This window comes from Jaculus jaculus, chromosome 10, assembly GCF_020740685.1.
Source record: "Jaculus jaculus isolate mJacJac1 chromosome 10, mJacJac1.mat.Y.cur, whole genome shotgun sequence".
In the NCBI taxonomy this organism is placed as follows: Eukaryota; Metazoa; Chordata; class Mammalia; order Rodentia; family Dipodidae; genus Jaculus; species Jaculus jaculus.
The window spans coordinates 2832962-2856958 of record NC_059111.1 but is presented as its reverse complement, the minus strand read 5'-3'; the positions used below and the strand labels follow the sequence as shown (position 1 = coordinate 2856958).

At 39.1% G+C, this 23997-nt stretch overlaps 1 protein-coding gene across 2 annotated transcripts in view; it reads right to left on the bottom strand.

The window, feature by feature from the left end:
• Positions 1-23997, bottom strand: part of Unc13c (unc-13 homolog C) — a 583772-nt gene that overhangs the window by 138551 nt on the left and 421224 nt on the right. For both annotated transcript variants that reach the window (XM_045160688.1, XM_045160689.1), the window contains one exon: positions 17067-17152. In XM_045160688.1, the coding sequence (XP_045016623.1) occupies positions 17067-17152 (86 nt within the window). The remainder of the gene's footprint in view (positions 1-17066; positions 17153-23997) is intronic.

Sequence of the window (23997 nt, the reverse complement as noted above, 5' to 3'; positions counted from 1 at the left end):
CTATTTAAATCCATCTTTTAAAAATACTCATGCATGGGCTGGGGCTATGGCTATCAAGTTGGTAATATGTGCCTTAGAAGCATGAAGACTTGAGGGTGATCTCTGAAGTCCACATAAAAGGCTGGGTTAGTGGCACATGTCTGAAATCTAGCCTGGGGAGGTGGAGACAGGGAGATCCCTGGGACTCATCGGACAGCCAGTCTAGCCTATTTGGCAAATTCCAGGCCAATCAGAGACTCTGTCTTATGGGAGGTGGACAGCATGGGAAGCAGAACACCCAAGGTTGCCCTCTGGCCTCCACATGCATGTGCACACACATGTACTCACACATACCTGTACCCACATGCATGAATGCAGAAACACATAAAGTTTTAAAATTGGTGAAAACAAAGCCCTAGAATTAGAAAATTCACTGTTTAAATCTCAGTTCTCTTATTGACAGGATGGTTTTACTAGAGGAAAAGCAAGCAGCTGGCACGTTTATACCATGATCACTTCTATCCACATTTTAGTAGAAGAATCAGTGTGATTGAGAGAGCCACACAATGGGCTAGAGAGAAGGCTCAGTGGTTAAGACACTTACTTGTGAAGCCCAAGAACCCAGTCCCCATGTAAGGCAGGTGCACAAGGTGGCATATGAGTCTGGAATTCGTTTGCAGTTGCTGGAGGCCTAGGAGCACCCATTTTCTCTCTCTCTTTCTTTCCCTATAGGCCTCTCTCTCAAATAAATAAATAAATAAATAAATAAATAAATAAATAAATAAATAAGTAAATAAAATATATTTTTTTTAAAAAATAGAGAGGCACATGAGGAAGTGATGGAAGTTGGAAGGATTTCATTATGAACTTTATGTTGCTCAGATTTTCTGGGGCCACAGCTATTGATTAAATAATTTGGCCTTGAAAAGGTAACATAGGCTGGGCTAGTAATGTGGCATTATTATTATTTACCATTATTTTTATATTAATATTTTCCTGGAGTGGAATCCTATCAAATAGTTTGTGAAGGACCTAAACTGGTAATTATTAGGAATTTATAATATCCTGTTTTTCTCTCATGAACATTTCTCTGCTAGTTAAAGCAACTTATGAATTTTGGATTGTCAAACAATATTAACATAACAACCTATTACTTTGTTGTATATCTAAAATCACAAGGAACCTGCTTGTTTCTTAAAGTTCATTTTTAAAGTCATATGCTCCGAGAATTGTCATAAGCTTATAAAATGTTAAATACAAGAAGCACTGAATAGGTTGTGGAGAACAGGGTTTGAGTCCCCTGCTGCATTCCTGCCACTCATGTGATCTTGGACAATCACACATGTTCTTATCACCATCTTCTTGTGTGAAACTAGACTGATGTGAGTAACCTAAGTAATCTCTCTGTGATGAGCCTAACAGCTCACCTAGCCTGGCTCTTCCCATACAAGCTGCCTTACCATTAATTTTTCACCCATGGCTCAACTTTTGGGAAAGTGGCCCAATCTTGTGAGATCCCAGAAAATAAAGAAAGCAGACAGGGAAGGGCTGTTATGTGAGCACTCAAATCAATCATAGATGTGACTTGGATTTTATGACAAAACGCCAAATGCTTGGAGGATTACAAGTTTTATGAATTTTGGAGCATCTGCTGAGTGTTTTTTTTTTTGCGGCTTATATAATAAATGCAACAACAATATTTAGATGCTACTGAATATGGATGCCAAGCTTGCCAGCTGGAAACTGTTTCGTGACTAAAATATCATGCGCATAATCAAATTCTAAAGATGGACATGCATTTCCTCTTTTGGGATTTTTTGGGGACTTGCCAACTCAAAAAAAAAATATAGCTGATGCTGAATTGTGACCAGTAAGAGCAACTGTCTAAGGGGAAGCTAATTTTAGAATGAGGAAAGAAATAGGTTTGTCACCAGACATGCCAAATGGATGAATGCATGTGCACATAAAATAATTAATCTTATTGTAGGCAGCCAAAAGAAAAATGTCAATTCTATATTACACTGACTAGGGACTTACACAGTATTAAATATGTTAAATTCGATGTGTAAGTAAAAATAAAATAAATAAATAAAAATAAAAAAATTTAAATTCACAGGTTAAAGGAAATAGTGTGCTATGCATTTATTGTTTTACTTTTTTTCATTAAAATATTTCATCCTATTTCTTTTCAATTTGTTAGTTTCTTTTTTTTCTCCAAGATCCCAGTTAAGCATATTTGCTATGGAACACTTTTAATTCTACTGACAAAATAAAACAGTTCACTCTTATTTCTTCTCAGCATACTTTCATCTTTTATTGCAGTTTTCATGGTTACTTTTACCTAAATAAATGTGAATATCTGACTAATACATGTCTCATGGCCAAATCACAAGTTAACCAAGAGTATAAATTCTACATTTTTAATCTCAAATTCTCAGCATGGTACCTAATACAGATTAGATATTTACATGTTAGCCTATTGAATGGGCAAATGAGGAAATTGCTTTAGGTGGGGGCTCTGAGTATATTTAAAATACAAATTATAGATAAGCTGATAGTTTAAAAATATTTTCAAAGTAGATTTTTTTTAAGTTACATCTTACAGAATGACTGATACTTGGCACAGATGAGGAGACATGTGGTCTGAATTCTCTAAGGTGGCTTCTAATTCATGTATTTAGCTCCAGTTTATACACAGTTGTTTTCCTTGTCAGACCATGTTGCAATATTTAAAAGATATGGTTACCACAGCTACAGGATATTCTGAACACTAGAGAAGGCTACATTACCAAGGAAAGTAACTCACTGGATAACAACTGGCAGTCTCCAAAACAATTTGCTCAGATGCATTCAATTCATATTATCTAGACTGTAACACGTCTCCTACTATAAGTAAATCTGTTTTATAGAATGTGGTTCTTAAAACAAGGGTGACAAATCAATTTCATCAACCTTCAGAGCATAAAATAGATAAAATCAGATGGATATATATGTCTTAATATCCTAGAATGAATGCACTGACAAGATGTCAGATTATACCTGAGACTCTATATCTAACATTTTAAACATTCAGCCATTGTAGCAAAAAGATAAATTCTGAGGGTTCCTTTGAAGACAGAGAAAAAGTATTGGGTCCTGAGGCAGAAAAGTCACCTTGTGATTACAGAGATAAAATTGGCAGAGGTGTGGGCTGGAAGATGGCTTGGCAGTTACAGGTGCTTGCTTACATAGCCTGATAACCTGGATTTGATTCCCCAATATCCATGTAAAGCCAGATGCACAAAGTGGTGCATGAATCTGGAAATAGTTTGTCGCGTCAAGAGGCCCTGCCATGCCTCTGTCTTTCTCCTTGAAAGTAATATATATAAATAAATAAATAAATAAATAAATAAATATATGTAAATTGGCACAGGATATTAGCCAACATGGTGATCCAAAAATCAAGAACATTTGAGCTTTAAAAATTCTAGTTATCCTGGGCTGGAGAGATGGCTTAGCACTTAAGGCACTTCACTGCAAAGGCAAAGGACATAGGTTCGACTCTCCAAGACCCACGTAAGCCAGATGCACAAGGTGGCACATGCATCTGGAGTTCTTTTGCGGTGGCTGGAGGCCCTGTCACTCCCATTTTCTCTCTCCCTATTTCTGTATCTTTCTCTCTCAAATAAATAAATAAAAATAAAATATTTTAAAAGTTCTAATTATCCTAGTAAATTGATTATGTCCTAAATCCCAATGAAATCTTCACATATTATTCTTCTTGAATACAAACTTTAACAAAAACAGATATTCACCAAAATAATGTCCCCAATCCAGCACTTAGGTCCCTGAGCAGAGGCTCACCAAATTATTTTGTTTTCAAAGGCAGTGTTGATGGTACTTCTTTAGATGTTATCATTCCCTGTCCAAGTTTTCTCTGAGGAAAATTTGTCATATGGCCCATGATATCTGAAATTTCCCACAGGCAGACTCGGAACACTAAGCAGGCAAGATCTGTCCAAATCCACGGTCCACCTGTTCCTTCCGTGCAGCTAGCTCTCAGAACAGAGTTATGAAATGCCACGTCCTCTCAGGGGAATCAATGAATGAAAGATTAACACCACCCAGCAGGATCATTGTGTTTCCTGAAACTCCAGCGCTGTTATTAAGTGTAGTTATTAACCATATGGGCTGCCTTCTTCCATGTAATGGGAAGAAAATGAGATTTAAATTCCCATGCCATCAATTTTATTAATTTAGCCAAAATTTAAGCAAGATAATTCTTTTAAAAGTTTTTTGTTGCCATAGGAAATATGATTTGACAAGCCTTTTAACCTCTGTAAACCTTCGTTTTTGTCAGTATTATTTAATCCTGATTTAACTTCTAAAAATTTGGACAGCTTACTACTGTAATGAGTATGAAAAATTCAGAATATTTAAAAAATATCTAAGCTCATAAATGAAAGGTGTGAGACTCTAAACAAGAAGGCAAAGAGAAATAATGATGAAATTTAAAGAATTATTTACATTTAACATGAATTATGTAGAGATTGCTATTTGGTATCTGTTTGGTTTGGTTATCTAGCACTTGCCAAGATACTTCAGATGCTATTAGAATGTGAGATGTCCAAAACTTCATGTATTAGTATTTTACCATCTTACACAAGCTGGAATAAAAGTTGATAAATCACAGCTTAAAAGAAATGTGAGCCCCTTCTGCTCTCCTGCTCCAAGTGCATACACCCCTTCATTTCTACCTCCTTTACAATGTCTATCCCTCTTTCTCTCCGTTTTCCTACCTATGGTATTGCATCTCAGGCTTCCCCTCACCAAGTATGTTGCCATTCTATTAGGTTACAGACTGTTTTGTGGTCAAATACATGCCCAAATGAAATATGTCTTAACGTGAACTGGCTGTCAATTGCACGCTTGTTTATATATTTACACTTTCAGCTTTGTGATGTATTATTTTGTCAAGGAAGTGTTTAGTGACAAGTGTACATTTCAGCATACCATATGCTTTTCTAAACAAGAAAAATGTCATTAAAATTCAACTTTATATCTAAATCCCAGCTCTTACACTGTATTCCAAAGCACACTGCTTTTTCACTTTCTGAAACTTACTTTTAAATGAACTTGACATAGATGTCCTTAGGCAAATAAAAATAAGTGAGAAACATAGCAAGGCTGCCACTACATTGCCTGTAATGTTCTGGTTTCAATTTTCTATACAGATAAAGAGTAAGAGTTAGTGGATAAAAATTTGAATATAGTCAAGTTGGTAGAGTTTAATTAAATAAAATAATTATAATTAAAATTACAAATGAAGAAATAGTCATACCACAATATATTTATGATTTAGTTTGTCTTCCTGTATTATATTTTATATAAATGAATGTGATAAAGAGAAATGATGGTGGGAAATGCTAGGTATAGCTAATATTGTAAGGATAAACTTATTCAGATTTCCAGGCTCTTTATGTATTTATAGTTCCTGAGAAATAACTGTCTATTATAGATTGAGGGACATAATAAATAAGTCACTGGGTAGGACAGGTAGCTCAGCTGGAGAATGTACAAGGTCCAAAGTTCAACTCCATATATATATATATATATAAAGAGAGAGAGAGAGAGAGAGAGAGAGAGAGAGAGAGAGAGAGAGAGAGAGAGAGAGATTGGGAGTAGAGAGAGAATGGACACACCAGGGCCTCCAGCTCTAGCCACTGGAAACGAACTCTAGACACATATGACATCTTGTGCATCTGGGCTACGTGGGTCCTGGGGAGCCAAGCCTCATCCTTTGGTTTTTCAGGCCAATGCCTTAACCGCTAAGACATCTCTCCAGCACAATAATTATTTTTAATTAGCTCATAAGGCAATAAGTTTCCTTACAGCCTTTCCATAACACTTTCTTTTGGCTGGTCCTCCCCTGTTCACTCTTCCCCTACACCTCCCTGCCTCTCCTCCCCTTATCTGCTGGGCCTTCCTGCCCCTGGATTTCTCCCTTCTCCTTTGCACATCATGTGTTCTACTACTGCCCCATGCAGCCCTCAAAAACTCCTCTAGTAGATCAATATCCTCATATTCCTCATGAGTAGGCTCACGTGATCCTTCTCTTTCCCACTGTAGTTTCTTGATTTTGTGACACATACATAGGTCATCTATCAATGCTTGAGAAATGCTGATCTCAAGCATAGAGGGATTTCCATGGGTTCTTCACCCTTTACCTCAAGGTAAACAAGTTATATATGTATGTGTCTGTGTAAATGTCTGTGTACGTGTCTCTCTCTCTCTGTGTGTGTGTGTGTGTGTGTGTATGTATATATGTATGCGTATGTGTATATGTACAAGGGCTGGAGAGATGGCTCAACCGTTAAGAGCACTTCCTGTGTAAGCACAAGGGCCTGAAAAGATTCAAGAAACCAACTGAGTTCCGTTCTCAGGACCAACACAAACAGCTGCGCGTGGCCATGAGCATCTGCTACCCCAGGGGAGCAAGATACCTGACATTCCATTCCAGCCACTACAGGGTGAGAGCATGGGCGCTACATAGGCACATACATGTGCATGAGCTTCACAAACACACAGACACACCTACACACTCACTGTCTCTCTCTCTCTCTCACAGTCTCTTTCTCTGTGTGTGTATTGTATTCAGAATGACTCCAAGAGCTCCAACTAGACCTTGTTCCTCAGAGCTTTCTTTGGGAGGTTTCTGAATAAAATTCACAGGCACAGACAAGGTTTCTTGGTTCCTTGTTGAGAGGAAAGCTGATACCATGTCTTATGTTCCATTTTTCTTTGTTGCCAAAACGCTTCCATTGCCTGGGCAGGAGCAATAGCAAAACAGAAACGAAGGTTTTTCACAAAACTATTACAAAAACAGTTACAGTGACTTTTGTCTGGGCCTTGATTAATTTGATTTAATGAGGAGTTGGTTAGGCTTACAGTCTCACAAGTAAAGTTCAAGTGTTTAGACAACGTTCATTTGTTCCAACATAATTTGTCTCCTTTAATATCTGCAGGGGGCTGCACAGTACCAATTAGTGTCTGAGGTTATTGCATTTACATATTTCTACTTCCTGTTTAGTTTCCTGAAGTAATTTAATAATTTTCATTTATTTTTCTAAGCTTTTTGCCTCAAAAGGCTAATTAAGGAAGAAAAATCAGCCAGGTGTGATGGTGGCTTACATCTTTAACTGTAGCACTGGGAAGCAGACTACCACAAGTTTGAGGCCATCTTGGCCTATTTGAGGAGTTCCAGGCTAAGCAGGGCTAACATGGTGACAGCCTGTTTCAAACAATAAATAAATAAATGGAGGAGAATCCAACTAAGACTTTATTACTTCTTGATCATCTCTTTTTCACCTTATTCTTCCTAGATTAGAAATGGCAGGAAGATTAATAGCAGGAGGAAATTATAAATTTAAATGTGACCTTTCACATGTAATTATGTAGTATTTCATGGTGCTAGCATAGAAAATGCCATTTTTAGCCAGTGCTAGCTTAATAGTTGTGACTACACTCTTACTCCATTTTCTTCCTGGAAATTATGACCTGCTGCAGATCTTCATATTCAAATGCTGTATTCCAACACCTTTCCCAGGGATTTGGTAATTACCCAGGACACCTTAGTCTAAGAGAAAGTGTGTTTGCTTCCATATAAAATTCTCAGTATAAAGACTGGGGAAATAGCTCAGTTGGAGTACTTGCCAGTGAACACAAGGACCTGAGTTTGGGTCCCTAGGACCCATGCAAAATGCTGGGCATGGTGATGCGCCTGTAGTCCCAGGGCTGGGGAGGTGGACTCTGGGAATCCCGGGGCCACTTTGAAGTTTGTCTAGCTGAGTCAGTGAGCTACGGCTCAGTGAGAGACCCTATCTCCAAAACAAGGTGAAGAGATCGAGGAAGACACTCGATTTCACATTGTTGTCCAAATACAAGGGCACACACATGCATATGTGCCTGCACCAACATGCATACACACACACATGTAAACACGCTTGCATACATGAGGGCACCACACACACGCAAATACATGAAAAAATAATAAAGAACTAACTTTATAGATTCCAAATTGTATCAAATACCTAAATATTACTGTGAAAATTATGTACATGCTCATTGAAATTTATTATACATTAAAACTAAAAATATTTGAATATGGAAATCTACGGACATACCTTTTGTCAGGCATAAATTTATACTATATAGCATGTATTTAAATTATTAAATGAACACATTTTAACTAGCAGTATTCAATTGTTGGTGGGACTGCAAAGCTTTTGAGTCTATGAAGCCTCTTTGTAAAGCAGTGTTTTACGTTACTGACTTCAACTCATCCAGAGAGCCATAACATCAACACATTGTGATCAGATGATAATATAAATAAATATGCATATATTACTAAATATGTGCATATTAAGCAATACATTCCCATCTTATTACCTAGCCTTATTAAGAAATTTTCTTACCCATGCTTCATAAAATTTTTCTTATGATTTTATGTGTATATCTGTGTGCATAAACAGATATTTTTTATATATTGGATTCTGATTAGGACACTAGCAAATTGTGTTCTGAAAACAAAAAGAAAAACAGTGCATATGAGAACAAATAACGAGGATGAATAACACAATCAGAGCTGGTAAATGTTGGGGAAAGGAGAGGAGGGGTGCATGGGATTGGGGTGAAGGTGAGATTATCAGCAGAGGGCAGGCTCATGAAGGGATGTCAGGTGAAGCAGGGTATGGAGGGAGCGAGAAGTTGGCCATGCAGAGAGAGGGAGCTTTAGAGGTGAGAGATTGAGCCCAAGCGTTCCTGTGGGAACACACTGGGTCCTGCTGAGAGATGGGCATGCAGCGGCATGGGCAGAGATGACTGAGAGGGAACCTAAACGAGATAAAGTCATTACATGGTGCATTACAACATAGGAAAATAAAGCCAAATTTCAGAAGGGGAAGCTCTGGGAAGTTTTTATATATGGATAATGTCTCGACCTAATTTAAACTTATGGATGTAAATTTGCATAGGCTGAGCAAAGCTAATGGATTATAGGATAGGAAGAATATGGAAATGTAAAAACTACTTAGGAGTTCTTAGAGACATCAAAGTGGCAGGGTTGTGGTTGGAACTAGCTGGAGGGAGCACAGAGAGAACCGTAAGAGCCAGGCAGCTTTAGAAGGGGAACAGGCAGAATTTATTTATGGGTTTGTGCCAACTGGGTGTCCTCAGGCGGTGGTAGGGTGAGAAATGGAGCAGAGATAACACATGATGATGGCAGCAGAGCTGCTGTATTTTGAAAGGGATAGGATTGAGATAAAAGGTTTTAATCACACACACTTAAATATTTTTAATTTTGATTTATTCGATAGAGAGAGAATGGGTGCGCCAGGGCCACCAGCCACTGCAAATAAACTCCAGATGCATGTACCACCTTGTGCATATGAGAATGTGGGTCCTGGGAAGCCAAACCTCGGTCCTTTGGCTTTACAGGCAAGTACCTTAATTGCTAAGCCATCCCTCCAGCCCAGCAGAGGTATATTTATAACATCTAGCTTGGGCATGTTGAATAGGTATCCTTTTCATACATATTGTGACTATGTTTATATATACAAATATAAAATATTATATGCAAATAAATAATATATATTAACAATATATTATATATATTATTTATTTAGTTGAAGAGACAAAAAGAAAGAGGCAGATAGAGAGAGAAAGGCATGCCAGGGCCCCTAGTTACTGCAAAAGAACTCCAGACATATACGCTGTCTTGTGCTTATGTGGGTACTGGGGAATCAAACCTGGGACCTTAGGCTTTGCAGGCAAGCACCTTAACCACCAAGCCATCTGTCCAGGCCATGACTAAGTTTTGTAATAATACAGTTATATGTAAAATTATTATTTATAATAGTTCCTCAAGTTAGGGACATGCTTGAAGAGTCTGGGACATTCAGGAAATACGTTATATGATGACATATAAGTGTGCTTACTAATAAAAGAATTATCAGTGGTGAGTATGTTTTGGTGGCATTTTTATCAAAGAAGTCAATTTTTAACAATATAGTGTTAGTTATATATTATGACAATACAATGTCAACGATATAGCAGCATAGTGATGAATCAAGAGCAATGAGTGACTACTGAGCACCAGGGACCCCATCACTCTTTTTCGTTCACTCACAACTACACAGCATGCTTCCGGAATGGTGCCTCTTAAACTTTAGTGTCGATTGGGGTCATTGGAGGTTTTGTTAGGATAGAGGGTGGGAAAACAGATTTATCAGCCACTGAATTTCAGAACACACAGGGGGGTGTTCAACAGATTTGCTTATGCTGCTAAAAGAGAGACACAGTCATAGTCAGAGAAGTCAGCTTACCTTTGTTTTTGCTGTTCTATTATTTTTTGAGTTGGACCCAGAGAAAGTAGGTTAATTATAAATTTACTCTAATGTCTAGCAAAGGAACATGATATAGCATACAGGTCAAATATTTTAATTATCCTTTGGCAAAATAGACAATAAGGTGAATCTGTGTATCTGAAAGGTTAAAATGAATAAATAATAAATAGCATTACACATACTCATGGATGTCTCTCTTTCTTTTCTATTACCTGAAAGCCACGTGTTTTCATCGGCATGTTTCTAAATTACCCCCATAGCTTATCCTGTCTAGTCCAGAAATATAAAACAAATAGTTTCAGCTTAATTACAAGGAGGGCAAGGAGGAAGAAGGGGCTGTTAGGAGGAACTTGTGAAATGAATTTATGTATGTGTGAAAGACGTTTTTTGCTTCTAGTTCAGGGCAATTGAAATAGCCTGCTGCTTTCCTTGAATTTAAAGAGTGGAAGAGGCAAGTGCATCTAGGATTTCGGAAAAGCAGACGGTGGCAAGCTCCTGCGGCAGCCTCTTTGTCCCGACTTTGATGTGTTGTCTCAGTTCTTCAGGGATATGGTCCTATTGTTTTCTTTGCTTGTGGCACTTCTGGCTAGTTTTGGTATTAGGGAGAAGGAATGCATGTTCAAAAGTGTGTGGGCCCACGTGCAAGTGTGGAGGCCAAAGGTCAATGTCCAGGGTCTTCCTCAATCTCTCTCTACCTTATTCTTTAGATATATCTTGGTCTAATTGACTGCAAAACCCACATTTATATCCGTAGGGGGAAAGCTGTGGAGATCTTCAGACTAAACTCTAGAAATTCTGCAAAACAAATTCTATTTCAACACAAAATAAGACATTTTATCTGAACATGTTTTTCTCCCTTTCCTCATGGCAAGTCTGGGTTCTCAAATCTGGATGATTAGTTATTGTGGTTAGTGCTCTTCTTGATTGGTTGGCTTGAAACATACCTAGGTATTGGTGAAGCCCACCTCTATTGTATCTGTGGGGGTTTTCTAAAGAGGGATAGGAAGGGGGCAAGACCTGCCTTAAATGTGGGTGACACCATTCTCATGGGCTGGTGGGGGCGGGCCAGGAAGAATGAAGAAAGAAAAGGAGAAAGCCAGTTAGCTCAGGCATTCCCTCCCTCTGTTTGCTGGCTGCCATGATGTGAGCTCGCATGTTCTCCCACACTCTCCCCCTATGATGGACTGAAACAAGTCAAACAAGACCTTCCTCCTCAAGCTGCATATGTCTAGCATTTTCTCACAGCATTAAGAAGACAAACACATGGTTTCACAGTGATCAAATCAATTATTGTTTATCAAATTTGGAAGGTGGCTAATGTCAAACATAACGACAAAATAAGTTGGCTCATATAGGTTTTTGAGCTATATTGGGGAAAAAGTTGTTTCAGTTGTTAAAATAGATTATTCTTTTTGTGGCAGATAATGAATCCATAAAGAAAAGTGGAAAGATGCATTAAAAAGCTGCGAGTGCATAAATTCTAGCCCATTCTGCCCTGTTGACCTGTCTTTATCATCAAGGGCTCTGGGGTCAGACTCAGATGGTTTAATCATAAGACAGATGATGTAGCCCAAATTATATAATAACAGTCCTGTGTCTTTCTAGGTCAGCAGCTTGGAGTGCTACTCCACAGTCAATTAATTTTAACAACGTTCTATGAGGCAAATTGGCAGAGTAAGTGCATTACTATCAACATGCACGAGAGCCTGTGGGAGGAATGTTTTTAAGTTTATGCCCTCCACTTCCTGAGATACTCAGTCCTCATTTCTCTCTAACAATTATTATTCTTACTAAATTTTAAAAAAGATGTTTCTTGAAGTCACCCATTAAATTGAGTTAGAAAATGAGAAAAGGGAGTGAATAGATTGTCATGTATTTGTAAACTGTCTCCTAGGAGATAAAACCTTAACTACCACCTAAAGCAGACCATTTGAGACACAAGTATTTCATCCTTTGATGATAATTGCAATTTCTCCTTCCATCCACACAGGTGCATTAAAGTATCATTGATCTTTCACCACCTTGCAAGCCATTAACACCACTTTCTACATAAGAAAACTAATTTGTGTAGAGGTTACCCAGTAATCAGCCTGAGTTGTACACTTGTAAGTGCTTGTGCAATGTAAGGGGATGGATAAACCATGAACTATAATCCAAATTACTCCTGTACTGTATACCTGCCTCAAAATATATACAAATCTACTAATAGGAAAATGTTTGGTTTATACACTTGAAATTTGTGGATTATAGAATATGTGAATTATATATCTATAAAACTGCAATTTTAGGGCTGGAGAGCTGACTTAGCAGTTAAGGTGCTTGCTTGCAAAGCCAAAGGACCCAGGTTAGATTTCCCAGTACTCAAATAAAGCCATATGCACAAGGTGGTACATGTGTCTGGAGTTCATTTGAGGTGACTACAGACCCTGGCATATCCATTATCTCTTTCTCTTTCTCTGTGCCTCTTCTGCTATCTCAAATAAATAAATAAGTAAATATTTTTTTAATTGCTATTTAACAAAATGGTGGACATAAAAATTCTTGTTCAGAAGATTTTTTTTCCCCAAATGGCTGAGAAAAAACATGGAATATTAATTTATGCTTAATCATAGGCTACTTTCTGATGATATAATCTCAGCATTGAGGTCATATTATTTTACTGAGTGTCAAATTATGAACTTATAATTAATAAACATCTGATAAAAGATTAACATGATTTCAATAGCAGAACTTTTTTATGAGGGAAACAGAATTGGTGCAATTGGTCCTCCAGTCGCTGAAATTGAACTACAGATGTGTGTGCCATTTTGTATGCATATGCACCTAGTATGCTCACATCACCTTGTGTCTTTGGCTTACGTGGGATCTGGAGAGTGGAACATGGGTCCTTAGGCTTCTCAGGCAAGCAGTTAACTGCTAAGCCATCTCTCCAGCCCAATAGTAGCATTTCTAATTTCCCTTTTATAAAAATTATTTATTTATTTATTTGAGAGAGAAAGAGGCAGACAGACAGACAGACAGACAGACAGACAGACAGACAGACACACACACACACACACACACACACACACAGAGAGAGAGAGAGAGAGAGAGAGAGAGAGAGAGAGAGAGAGAGAGAATGGCATGCCAGGGCCTCCAGCCACTACAAACAAACTCCAGATACATGTGCCACCTTGTGCATCTGGCTTATGTGGGTCCTGGAGAATTTGAACCAGGATCCATTGGCTTTGCAGGCAAATGCCTTAACCTCTAAGCCATCTCTCTAGGCCCTAATTGCACTTCTAATTGCATTACAATCTCATCTCAAGTTATATATATATATATTTTTTTTTTCATGTAAATATGCCAATGTTGTGGTTACTTTCTTATTGCTGGACAAGGTATGCTTCCTGAAGCAGCTAAGGAGGAATGGGTTTATTATGGTTTACAGTTGTTTTTTTTTTTTTTTTTTTTTTTGAGACAGGGTCTCACTCTAGTCCAGGCTGACCTGGAATTCACTATATAATCTCAGGGTGGCCTCGAACTCACCTCTGCCTCCCGAGTGCTGGGATTAAAGGTGTTTGCCACCATGCCCAGCATGGCTTACAATTTTGAGGGGAAGCTTCATGATGGTGGAGAAAACAAAGCAAGAAGAGATAGTGGGGTGTCACATCTTGTCACATAAGCTTGGAGGAAGCAGCAACAGTGAGCTTGCTATCAAATACCCAGCTAGATAGACTAATGAGTTTCAGAGCCTGCCCGCTCCCAGTGACACACCTTCTCCAGCAAGGTCCACCTCTCAAGTTGCTGCTGGTTTGGGATTAATCACAGGTACGTGAGGCTATGGGTGCCTTTTACATTCAACCAGCACACCTATGTGTCTCAGACTGTGACTTCTTCTTAAATGAAGACAGCATAAACATTTCCGTGGTATCTGTATAAGCACAGGTAAGGACGCTCTGGTGGGCTCTCACCTTAGCTTGGATCTGAGTCATTACACTCCTGTGCAGTGTGGGTGAGAGCCATTGTCTTTGCCATTGCCTGGCTCCTGGAGCCAAATTGCACTTTTCTTGCACAGGTGAGCACAGTTATTAGCGTGTTTCCAAGGTCCTGCAGCCAGACATCACAAGTGGGCATCCAGCCCCTCCATGGACACTTCCACTGAGTTCAGATTGCTCCCTGAGGTCAGCATTATCTTTGTTGAACTAGTAGCTACTGAGTAACTTCTACTATACAGTATTCATCGTCTGGGCACAAAGCTTTTGTGGCAGTTAAATCTGACTGTCATCTTGCTGAGACTTAGCATCATCATGGAAACTAATCTGTAACTAGGTCTGTGAGGAATTTGCTAGACTATGTGAATTGAAGTGGAGAGACCCACTCTAACAGCGGGAGGCACCATTCCATGGGCCTGGGTCCTGGACTGCATAGAAAGATGATAGCGAGCTGAGCACTATCCTTCATCACATTGTTCCTTGACTACGGCCATAATGCAACCAGCTGCTTTGTGGGGCACCGCTCTGCGTTCTCTACTATGAAGCATGGTATCTCTTTAAATGTGCACCACAACAAACCCTTTCTCTTTAGTTGTTTCTTGGAAGGTATTTGGCCATGACATTAAGAAAAGTAAATCATATGGTCATATTGGTAAAAATCATAGGAAAAACATTTTAAATAACCAAATGAACAAATGTAAGCAAATAAGCAAATAATTTGTTGCTATGTGGAGAATAAAAGCTATAACTGGACCCTGCCAATGCTGTGCTAAGGGAGATCCTGCCTGAGGATGTGACATGAGCTGAGCCTTTGTGGCTGTGTAAGAAGTTTGGTGGGAACAGTTTAGGCAGTAGAGCAAGTGAACACTGGTCACAGTGGAGATAAGGAAAGGACCGATGATAACCACGCAATGTTTGGCGTGCGTCCCGAGATAAATGCTGTGGAAAGAGCTACAACAGGAAGCAAGAGAAGGGGAGGGCACGGATGGAGGAGATCAAGAATTCTATGTTGATTCTGGAATGTTTGAGATGCCTAAAGGAGTCCAAGGAGTGCTAGGGAGTATGGGCAACAGGCTGAGCTGAGTGGATGCTGTCTGAAGACACCCAGAAGCTTACTGGTCTGTCTGATTATTATTTATTATTTATTTATTTGAGAAAGAGAGAGAGTAAGAGAGAGAGAATGGGCATGTCAGGGCCTCCAGCCACTGCAAACAAACTCCAGACACATGTGCTACCTTGTGCATCTGGCTTACATGGGTCCTGGTGAATTGAATGGAGGTCCTTTGGCTTTGTAGGCAAATGCCTTAACCACTAAGCCATCTCTCCAGCCCAGTCTGTCTGATTATCAACAGCATTTTGGATACCACATAGGCAGTTCAATCAGAGGGGTATGAAGGATGTGGATGGTGGGAGGAGAGATGGAAGTGGAGATCAAGAGGGCTGGGTCATTGCTATGCTGGAAGGAGCAACTCATTTCCAGTAAGGAGTCTTCACTGAACAGGGCTGGTATAATGTGAAGAATAATCTCTCTCACTGTGGGTGAGAGATCCTGACTTTATCAGAAAACCAATTTATAAGCAACCATGTATCTTGTTTGTCAAATAAGGAAAACATTTGAACGTTTCCTCTGTCTCTCTCAAGCTTACATTTTAGCAAAGCTAAGAACTAGGGAGTAGTATAATGGCCACTGGCTCTGCCCTGGTCCTACCTACCCGTCTATCTTTCCAATGGCACATTGACCCTTCTAAGTTGCAAGTCTGAGCAAGACATGCCCTCTCCATTTCCTGTAGCAGAGTCAAATTCCACATGAAGGCTCGCAAGACCCTGTATTCTGACGCCTACCAGTTTCTCTAAGGTCAACTTTTGGTAGGGACTCAATTTTCTTTTCTCTAGTACACCACATGTTTCTATATTTTTGTTCTTTCCTTTGCTGGGACCATTTCTCATACAGATCTATGTCAAGAAATAATTTCCTCACAAACAACTCTTCCAGCCCTGCCCCAAGTCTGATTTAGGGGTTTCTTCTCGAAACACTCATTTGCTCTAACCACTCCAGATCACAACTGTCTCCCCATAGCAAACCTTGGAGCTCTCCATGATCTTGTTGAAGGAAGGGACTGTGGTTGTCTTAGTTACAACTGGATCCCACACATGGAGTGCTCTGATGATTACTGGGCATCTACGTATATTTACTAGAGACATATAAATAATTTTTTCTACTAGGCTGTAGCTCAAGGGCAGCAACCTAGTTGATGGTTTCAATAACCACTTCTCAACAGTGCCCAGGCTTGAAACCTAAGGCTATGTTTTCTTGCTTTATGGTATGAACTGGACTCACTGAGAGTGACACTCAGCACCACACACTTGTGCGGAGATTCTTGTGAAGAGCCTTGCTATTGTCTGTTTTTAAAGCTTTGGTTGAATTTTAACTAAAGCGTCCTATGGATACATTCCAAAATCCATGGAGACAAACACCAACAATTGTACCCCCACCTTCTCAAGTGGTCTGCTTTGGTAAATGCACACCCACGAAGAATTCCTGCCTCTGCATCATCCTCCAAGTGAGTTTCTGGTTATGATATGATAACTTGGTCCACTTGATTAAAGATGGGTGCTCTTGCTTAGAACCTTATCATCTGCCATGTAGTAAGGCATAGTAATCCATGTTTTAATGTGTCTATTCCTCACATTTAAAGCACATATTCTAATAAGCACAGGTATTTGTACTTACCCTCAAGTGCATATTTCATATCGAGGGCAAAAAGAGTCCACATGATTTCTGCACTTATCTTTCCCATGTTTAGTTCCTGAGGAAACCTAAAGCCAAAAATATTTTATTAGTATATCAGACAGAGTATTGTCCCTGAAAAACAAAATGCCTCATTTTATCTCAATCCCAGATTATATAATTCATATACACTATTATTCATGAACTTTACTTCCATGGGCTTTCTTCAGCAGGGAAAAGAGCTGCCCACCAGGGTATGGTACTATAAAATAGATTAGGTGGTAGAAAAATGGACTTCATTTTATCAGTGCCAAAGAAATAGTGCCCAGGGTTCACCAAGGATGTCTTATGGTAAGTGACTGTGTCTGGAGAGCACTTACTTTCTACCAGATATGGCATGTTCCACTGTGTCAATTATAAGAATAAATTGAATGAGTCAAAACACCAGATATCATCTAACATCAAAGAAATCACACCTTATGTTTACCCATTCACAGTGCATATAAACATGCATAAACACACGCATATATATATATATATATATATATATATATATATATATATGTATAAAATTTTCACCCATTTAGACAAGTGTATATATTTATATATTTGAGTCCAAACTTAGTAAGAGTAAGTTAATCTTGTAAATACTACCTCATTATGAGCTTGAGTAAGATACATGAAGAACTATTCTAGTTCAACGTTCCATAATGTGCTTCCTTGACTTGTAATATGCCCTCCCACACTCAGAGAACATTGCAGAGGAGGGAGTGGAAAGACTGTAAGAGCTACAAGTTGGGAAGGAGCATTGACCCCTCCCAGAGAGACAGGTGCATGTATGATCACACCGTGATTACTCAATACTTATACCCCACTGAGGAGGGTCCTCAGTGAATTGAGTGAGGAAACAAGAACCTAAGATTATGACATGATGGGGAAATGACCAGTATGCAATATATTAAAATAAATAAATTATTAAAAAGAATGTAATTCTCAACATCACACACTGATTCACAAATATTAATTGGTGTGATAAAATCTATTGATATTTTAAAACATTAATTCCTAAGTTTTACATTTTTAGTCTTTGAACTTTATCATAGTAAAATATTAATACGCCTAAATTATATATAAATTAAACATCAGCATTAAATTTATTTTATTGGTATACAGGGAAACTTAGACAATAATTTATTTTAAATATTTTAATTTGTACATAGATACTAATACCAAACAATTTTCACTATATTAATTTTTGTTGTAAATACACAACAGTAAAATTGAAAAAGATATACTGGCTATTTTGAGCTCATAATAGAGAAAATAGATAATTATTTTAATTTCTTTGAGTCAAAAATAAAGTAAGAGTACATCAATTCACTTCATAGCACCCTTGTAAAAAGAAAACTGTAGAATACTATCTCTCATCTATGTCAATAAAGATATTTCCAACAAAAACAAATTTAATCTTATATAAAAAGGATAATGCATCATTAGCAACAGAGGTGTGCCCTGAACTGCAAAGTTATTTCAACATTTAAAAATAAATTAATGGGCTGGAGATTTGGGTTAGAGGTTAAGATGCTTGCCTGCAAAGCCAAAGGACAAAGGTTTGATTCCCCAGTACCCATGTAAAGCCAGATGTACAAAATAGCACATGAATTTGGAATTCATTTGTAGCAGCTAGAGACCACGGTGAACCCATTCTCTCTGTCTGTCTCTCTTATCTCTATTTCTCTCTGCTTGCAAAACAATCAATAAAATCAAAATAAAACATGAATTAATGTAATTTAACACGTCAATAGATCTGAGAGGGACCTGGGGATGCAGCTTAGTTGAGATAGTGCTTCTTTAATATGTATGAGCTCCTGGGTCCCATCCATATCCAGAATCACATAAAACTGGGTACTGTGTACACCTGTTATCTTAGACCTAGGGGGTAGAGACAGGGCCATAGAAAGTTCAAGGTCATCCTCAGCTACATAGAAAGTCTGAGGCCAGCCTGGGATACATGAGACTTTGTCTCCAAACTACAAAATAAAATAAAAATAAGCAGGCCAAGCATGGGTGGTGCTTGACATTAATCCCTGCACTTGGGAGGCCAAGGTAGGAGGATTGCTCTGAGTTCGAGGCCAGCCTATAACTACATAGCTCAGGTCAGCCTGAACTAGAGTGAGATCTTACCTCAAAAAAATAAAAAGATGGCTTGGCAGTTAAGGTACTTGCCTGAGAAGCCTAAGGACCCATGTTTGTCTCTTCAGGTCCCACATAAACCAGACATAAGGTGATGCAAGTGTGCAAGGTCACACATACACTAGGTGGCACACGTGTCTGGAGTAGCTGGAGGCCCTGGTGCACTAATTTTCTCTCTCTGTTTCTCTCTCTCACTCTTACTGTCTTGCATTAAAAAAAAAAGGCTAGTCTTTTGGGCTGACTCAAAAAAAAGTAAAAATAATAAAATAAAATAAATATAAATAAAAAAGATTAAAGGGGGAAATTTATGATTAAATAGATACAGAAAACATATGTGCTAAGCTTCAACATTTTTTTTTCATAGTATATTTAAAAATTTCTAAAAAAAAAAATTAAAAAAAAAAAGGGCTGGAGAGATGGCTTAGTGGTTAAGCGCTTGCCTGTGAAGCCTAAGGACCCCGGTTCAAGGCTCGGTTCCCCAGGTCCCACGTTAGCCAGATGCACAAGGGGGCGTACGCGTCTGGAGTTCGTTTGCAGTGGCTGGAAGCCCTGGCGCGCCCATTCTATCTCCCTCTATCTTTCTCCCTGTGTCTGTCGCTCTCAAATAAATAAATAAAAAATGAACAAAAAAAAATTTAAAAATTTCTGAAAACTAAGGTGAACATTCTCCTCAGAAAGAGAATACACAAAATTCTGTTGCTAGGTGGCATGATGACATAGGCCTGTAGCCCTGAACTTGGGAGGCAGAGACAGAAGACGCAGCTGTACACCAGCCTGGGCTACAAAGCAATTTCCGGGCACCTTGCCTAAGCAGAGAGAACTTGTATGTTGCAGACAGCCTCGTGTTGCAGGGATGAACAACTAAACCAGGCACATCTTAGGGGAGGAAGGGGCTCATTCCAAGCTGACAGATCCAGGGGCAGTTCCATCAGTGGTGGGAGATGCTGCTTCCACACATCCTAGCAGAGAGAGACCACCAAGCAGCCCATGGAGAATTAAAACAATAGGCACACACAGGCAGCAAGAAGCAAGGACCCTGCCAGAACTCAGAACACCTTTGGGCTGGAAATCAGATTTGCCCTCCCAAACACACCCTAGGGCTGGACCCTGGGACCCATGCCCCTCTCCCCAGTGACACCTCCTCTAGTCAGGTTGCTGGAAATCCAAGTTTCAAACTTTAATAAAAAATGCATGAGTCTATGGGAGACATGCATTCACACTACCACATAGAAGGCAGAGACAGGAGGATAAAGAGTTGTAGACCAGCCTGGGCTGCAACTTCAAGGCACCTTGGCCTAAAAGAGAAACCTGTCTTAGAAAATTAAAAGTCTCAAATAACAACAACAGAAATCTTTACTTCTAGCCTCATAATTAGTGATTGCATATTAAGCTCAAGATTAAGGAAATGATATTTACTGTCAATATTTCTATTAGATGCCATTGGAGACCCTGAATCCTGCCAAAAGTCAAGAGACAGGAATAAGAGGCATCAAGATGGTCAGGGAACAGTTAAGGGAGTGTTTGTCGGCACCATGATAACTTATATCAAGAATGGTTAAAATGCTACTTGGCAAGTGATAGTTGTGGTGGCACAAGGCTGGAATTATAGCTCTTGGGAGCTGAGGCAGGAGGATTACTACTTCAGACAATCCTTTAGAAAAAATAAAGCTCAATAGCTATTAAGTACATGAAAATATCTTTAACCTCATTAGTAATTACGTCTATGTCCATTAAAATTACCATATAATAACGTTACCTGTCTATTAGAATATCTGTAATCCCAAACCTAAAATCTAAAGCAGAAGTGTGGTGTTTGTCAGCGCTGACGCAGGTGGCTCTCAGGACATGTCACACCGGGCAGGAGCACCCTGCTTCTGAAGCGGCACAGTGTTCCTTTGGTGTCATGGTGGAACACACTCTGGCCATTTCTCACCAAGCTAAAAATCCATACTTATAGCAGTTTCACCCTTAGATGTTCATGCCCAGGAAATGTAAGTTCATATGAAACACTGAACATTAATTTTTATAGCAGCTTATTTCACAGTGATCAAAAATGGCCAATATTCTGCCAGATGAGAGGAAATCTGGTGATCAAACTATAAAGTGGAATGGCACACCGCAGGAAAATGGATGCCTTAATGTGGGCGATTGTGCTAAAAGAAGAAAAGGTGGACCCATGTCTATCATCTGCGCCCCTTTATCATCCACCATTGAAAGGGTCAACGTTTAGGAACAGAAACCATTTTACTGTTCAGCAGGAGCTGCAGGTAGTCAGATAAAGGACCGTGAAGAAAGTGAGGGTGACACAGCCATTCACTATCTTCACTTTAGTAACTAAGGGACGATTAGCTCATTAAGTTCTCTGCACTCACTACTCCTTCCTTTGGCTTTAAAATATTTTTTTTATCTCCTTAAGAAAGAGGCTTAGGGGCTGGAGAGATGGCTCAGTGGTTAAGATGCTTGTCTGCAAAGGCTGAGGACCTGGGTTTGATTCCCCAGTACTCACGTAATGACAGATGTACAGGTGGCACATGCATCTTGAGATTTTTTTTTTTTTTTACAGTGGCTAGAGGCTCTTGGCATGCCTATTCTGTCTGCCTCTGTCTCTCTCAAATAAATAAATAAAATATGTTTTAAAAAAAGAAAGGTTATTAGGTAATTACTAGCTTGTTGGCACTTATTCCTTCCTAACATTTGTATTTTAGAGTATGATTTTATTTAGGAATTTCTTAGCTACACCCTTTGAAATGATGTATTTTCATTGTTAACTCCATCAAAATCTTTTATGAATTTTGTTCTTCAGTTCTATAACTACTTAGAGAATTCTTAACTATCCTTAGGTTGCTATTCTCTGCCTTCATTAGACTGATTTCAGACTACTTGAGGTTTACTTTGTAACTCACTAATTAGTTAATTAAAACAGATATTATATCATTTATTTTCCATTCCTTTTTAAAAAATATTTTATTTATTTATTTATTTGACAGAGAAAGAGGGAGAGAGAGAGAGAGATACAGACAGAGAGACAGAGAAGAGAATGGGCACGCCAAGGCCTCCAGCCACTGCAAATGAACCCCAGATGCTTGCGCTCCCTTGTACATCTGGCTAATGTGAGTCCTGGGGAATGTGACCTGGGTCCTTTGGCTTTGCAAGCAAATGCTTTAACTGCTAAGCCATCCTTCTAGCCCTATTTTCCATTTCTTATCTCACAGTTTATTTATTTTTATTTGAGAGAAGGAGAGAGATGGGGGGGGAGGGAGGAAGAATGGGCATGCCGGGGCCTCCAGCCACTGCAAGTGAAATCCAGACACATGTGCCACCTTGTGCATCTGGTTTATGTGGGTATTGGAGAATCAAGCCTGCGTCCTTAGGCTTTGTAGGTGAGCGCCTTAACCACTAAGCAATCACTCTAGCCCCACATGATAGTTCTGAGTTATATCTAACTTACTGTATGTTGAGTTTGCAATTTAATTGATTGTAATTTTTGTTTCTGATATTTCCATTTTATCCTTTTAGTAGATTTCAATCCACTACAGAGTTTCTTCATTTTGTTACTTGACTTCTTATATATATTATCACAGTTATTACAACATCTGAGCTTCTAAATTCTATTCAATTAAACTCTTATAAAGCCTAGTTATTTTTTATTCCATGAAAGGCACTTTGCATATGAAAAGGGGGATATATCATCTGAATTTCCAGACAGTCTTAGAATTCTTCGAAGAAGGATTTTTCTTGTAGTAATGGTGTTAATGATGGCTGGAGAGAGGAGTTTAACTCAGTGATGGACTGAACACATTCAAAGCAGTTTAGTAATCTACTCTTGCTTCTCCTAGGAATTAGATCTCAGCACCTCCAGTTGTCTGTCTGGGCTACTTTTTCTTTCCCCAAAACTCAGTACAGTGTGGGCTCTGTTTCTCAATTACCCTCCTGTTCTTGTCTCAGAGGCTCGAGTTTTAGCTGCTTTTCTGCCCCTGCTCCAGCTCTCCATCAGTCTGCTTCCAGGTTTGCCAGTGTCCCGAGGGAAGGGTATGGGTGCACATCTGACTTGCTTTTCTAACAGATGCATGCATATGCTATAAAAGGCATAAAGAGATCCATGAGGATAAAAACATCAAAATCATGTTAACAGCCAGCCATATTTGGGTGAGGGACAAAGACAACTGAATTCAAAGAAGCATATGTGCACATAAGGCTTTAACCAAAATTGTGGTGCCTTATCTATTTTACAAAAAATCCAGAAAAATTTATTTTCTTTTTTCAAAATTTTTTGGTTTATTTTTATTTATTTATTTGAGAGCGACAGACAGAGAACGAGGCAGAGAGAGAGAATGGGTGTGCCAGGGCTTCCAGCCAATGCAGACGAATTCCAGATGCGTGCGCCCCCTTGTGCATCTGGCTAACGTGGGTCCTGGGGAATCGAGCCTCGAACCGGGGTCCTTATGCTTCACAGGCAAGCGCTTAACCGCTAAGCCATCTCTCCAGCCCCCCAGAAAATTTTCATTGCATAAATCATAAAATAAATCATAAAAATTCTTTTAATGAGTAGCTCCTCTTGGGCTGGAGGGATTACTCAGTGGTTAAAGGCACTTGCTTGCAAAGCCTGGTAGCCTGGGCTCAATTTCCCAGTAACTCATATAAAGCCAGGCACAAAACTGGCACATGTATCTGCAGTTCATTTGCAGTGGCAGGAGGCCCTGGCACACCCATACTTACTCTCTCTCTCTCAAATAAAATAAAT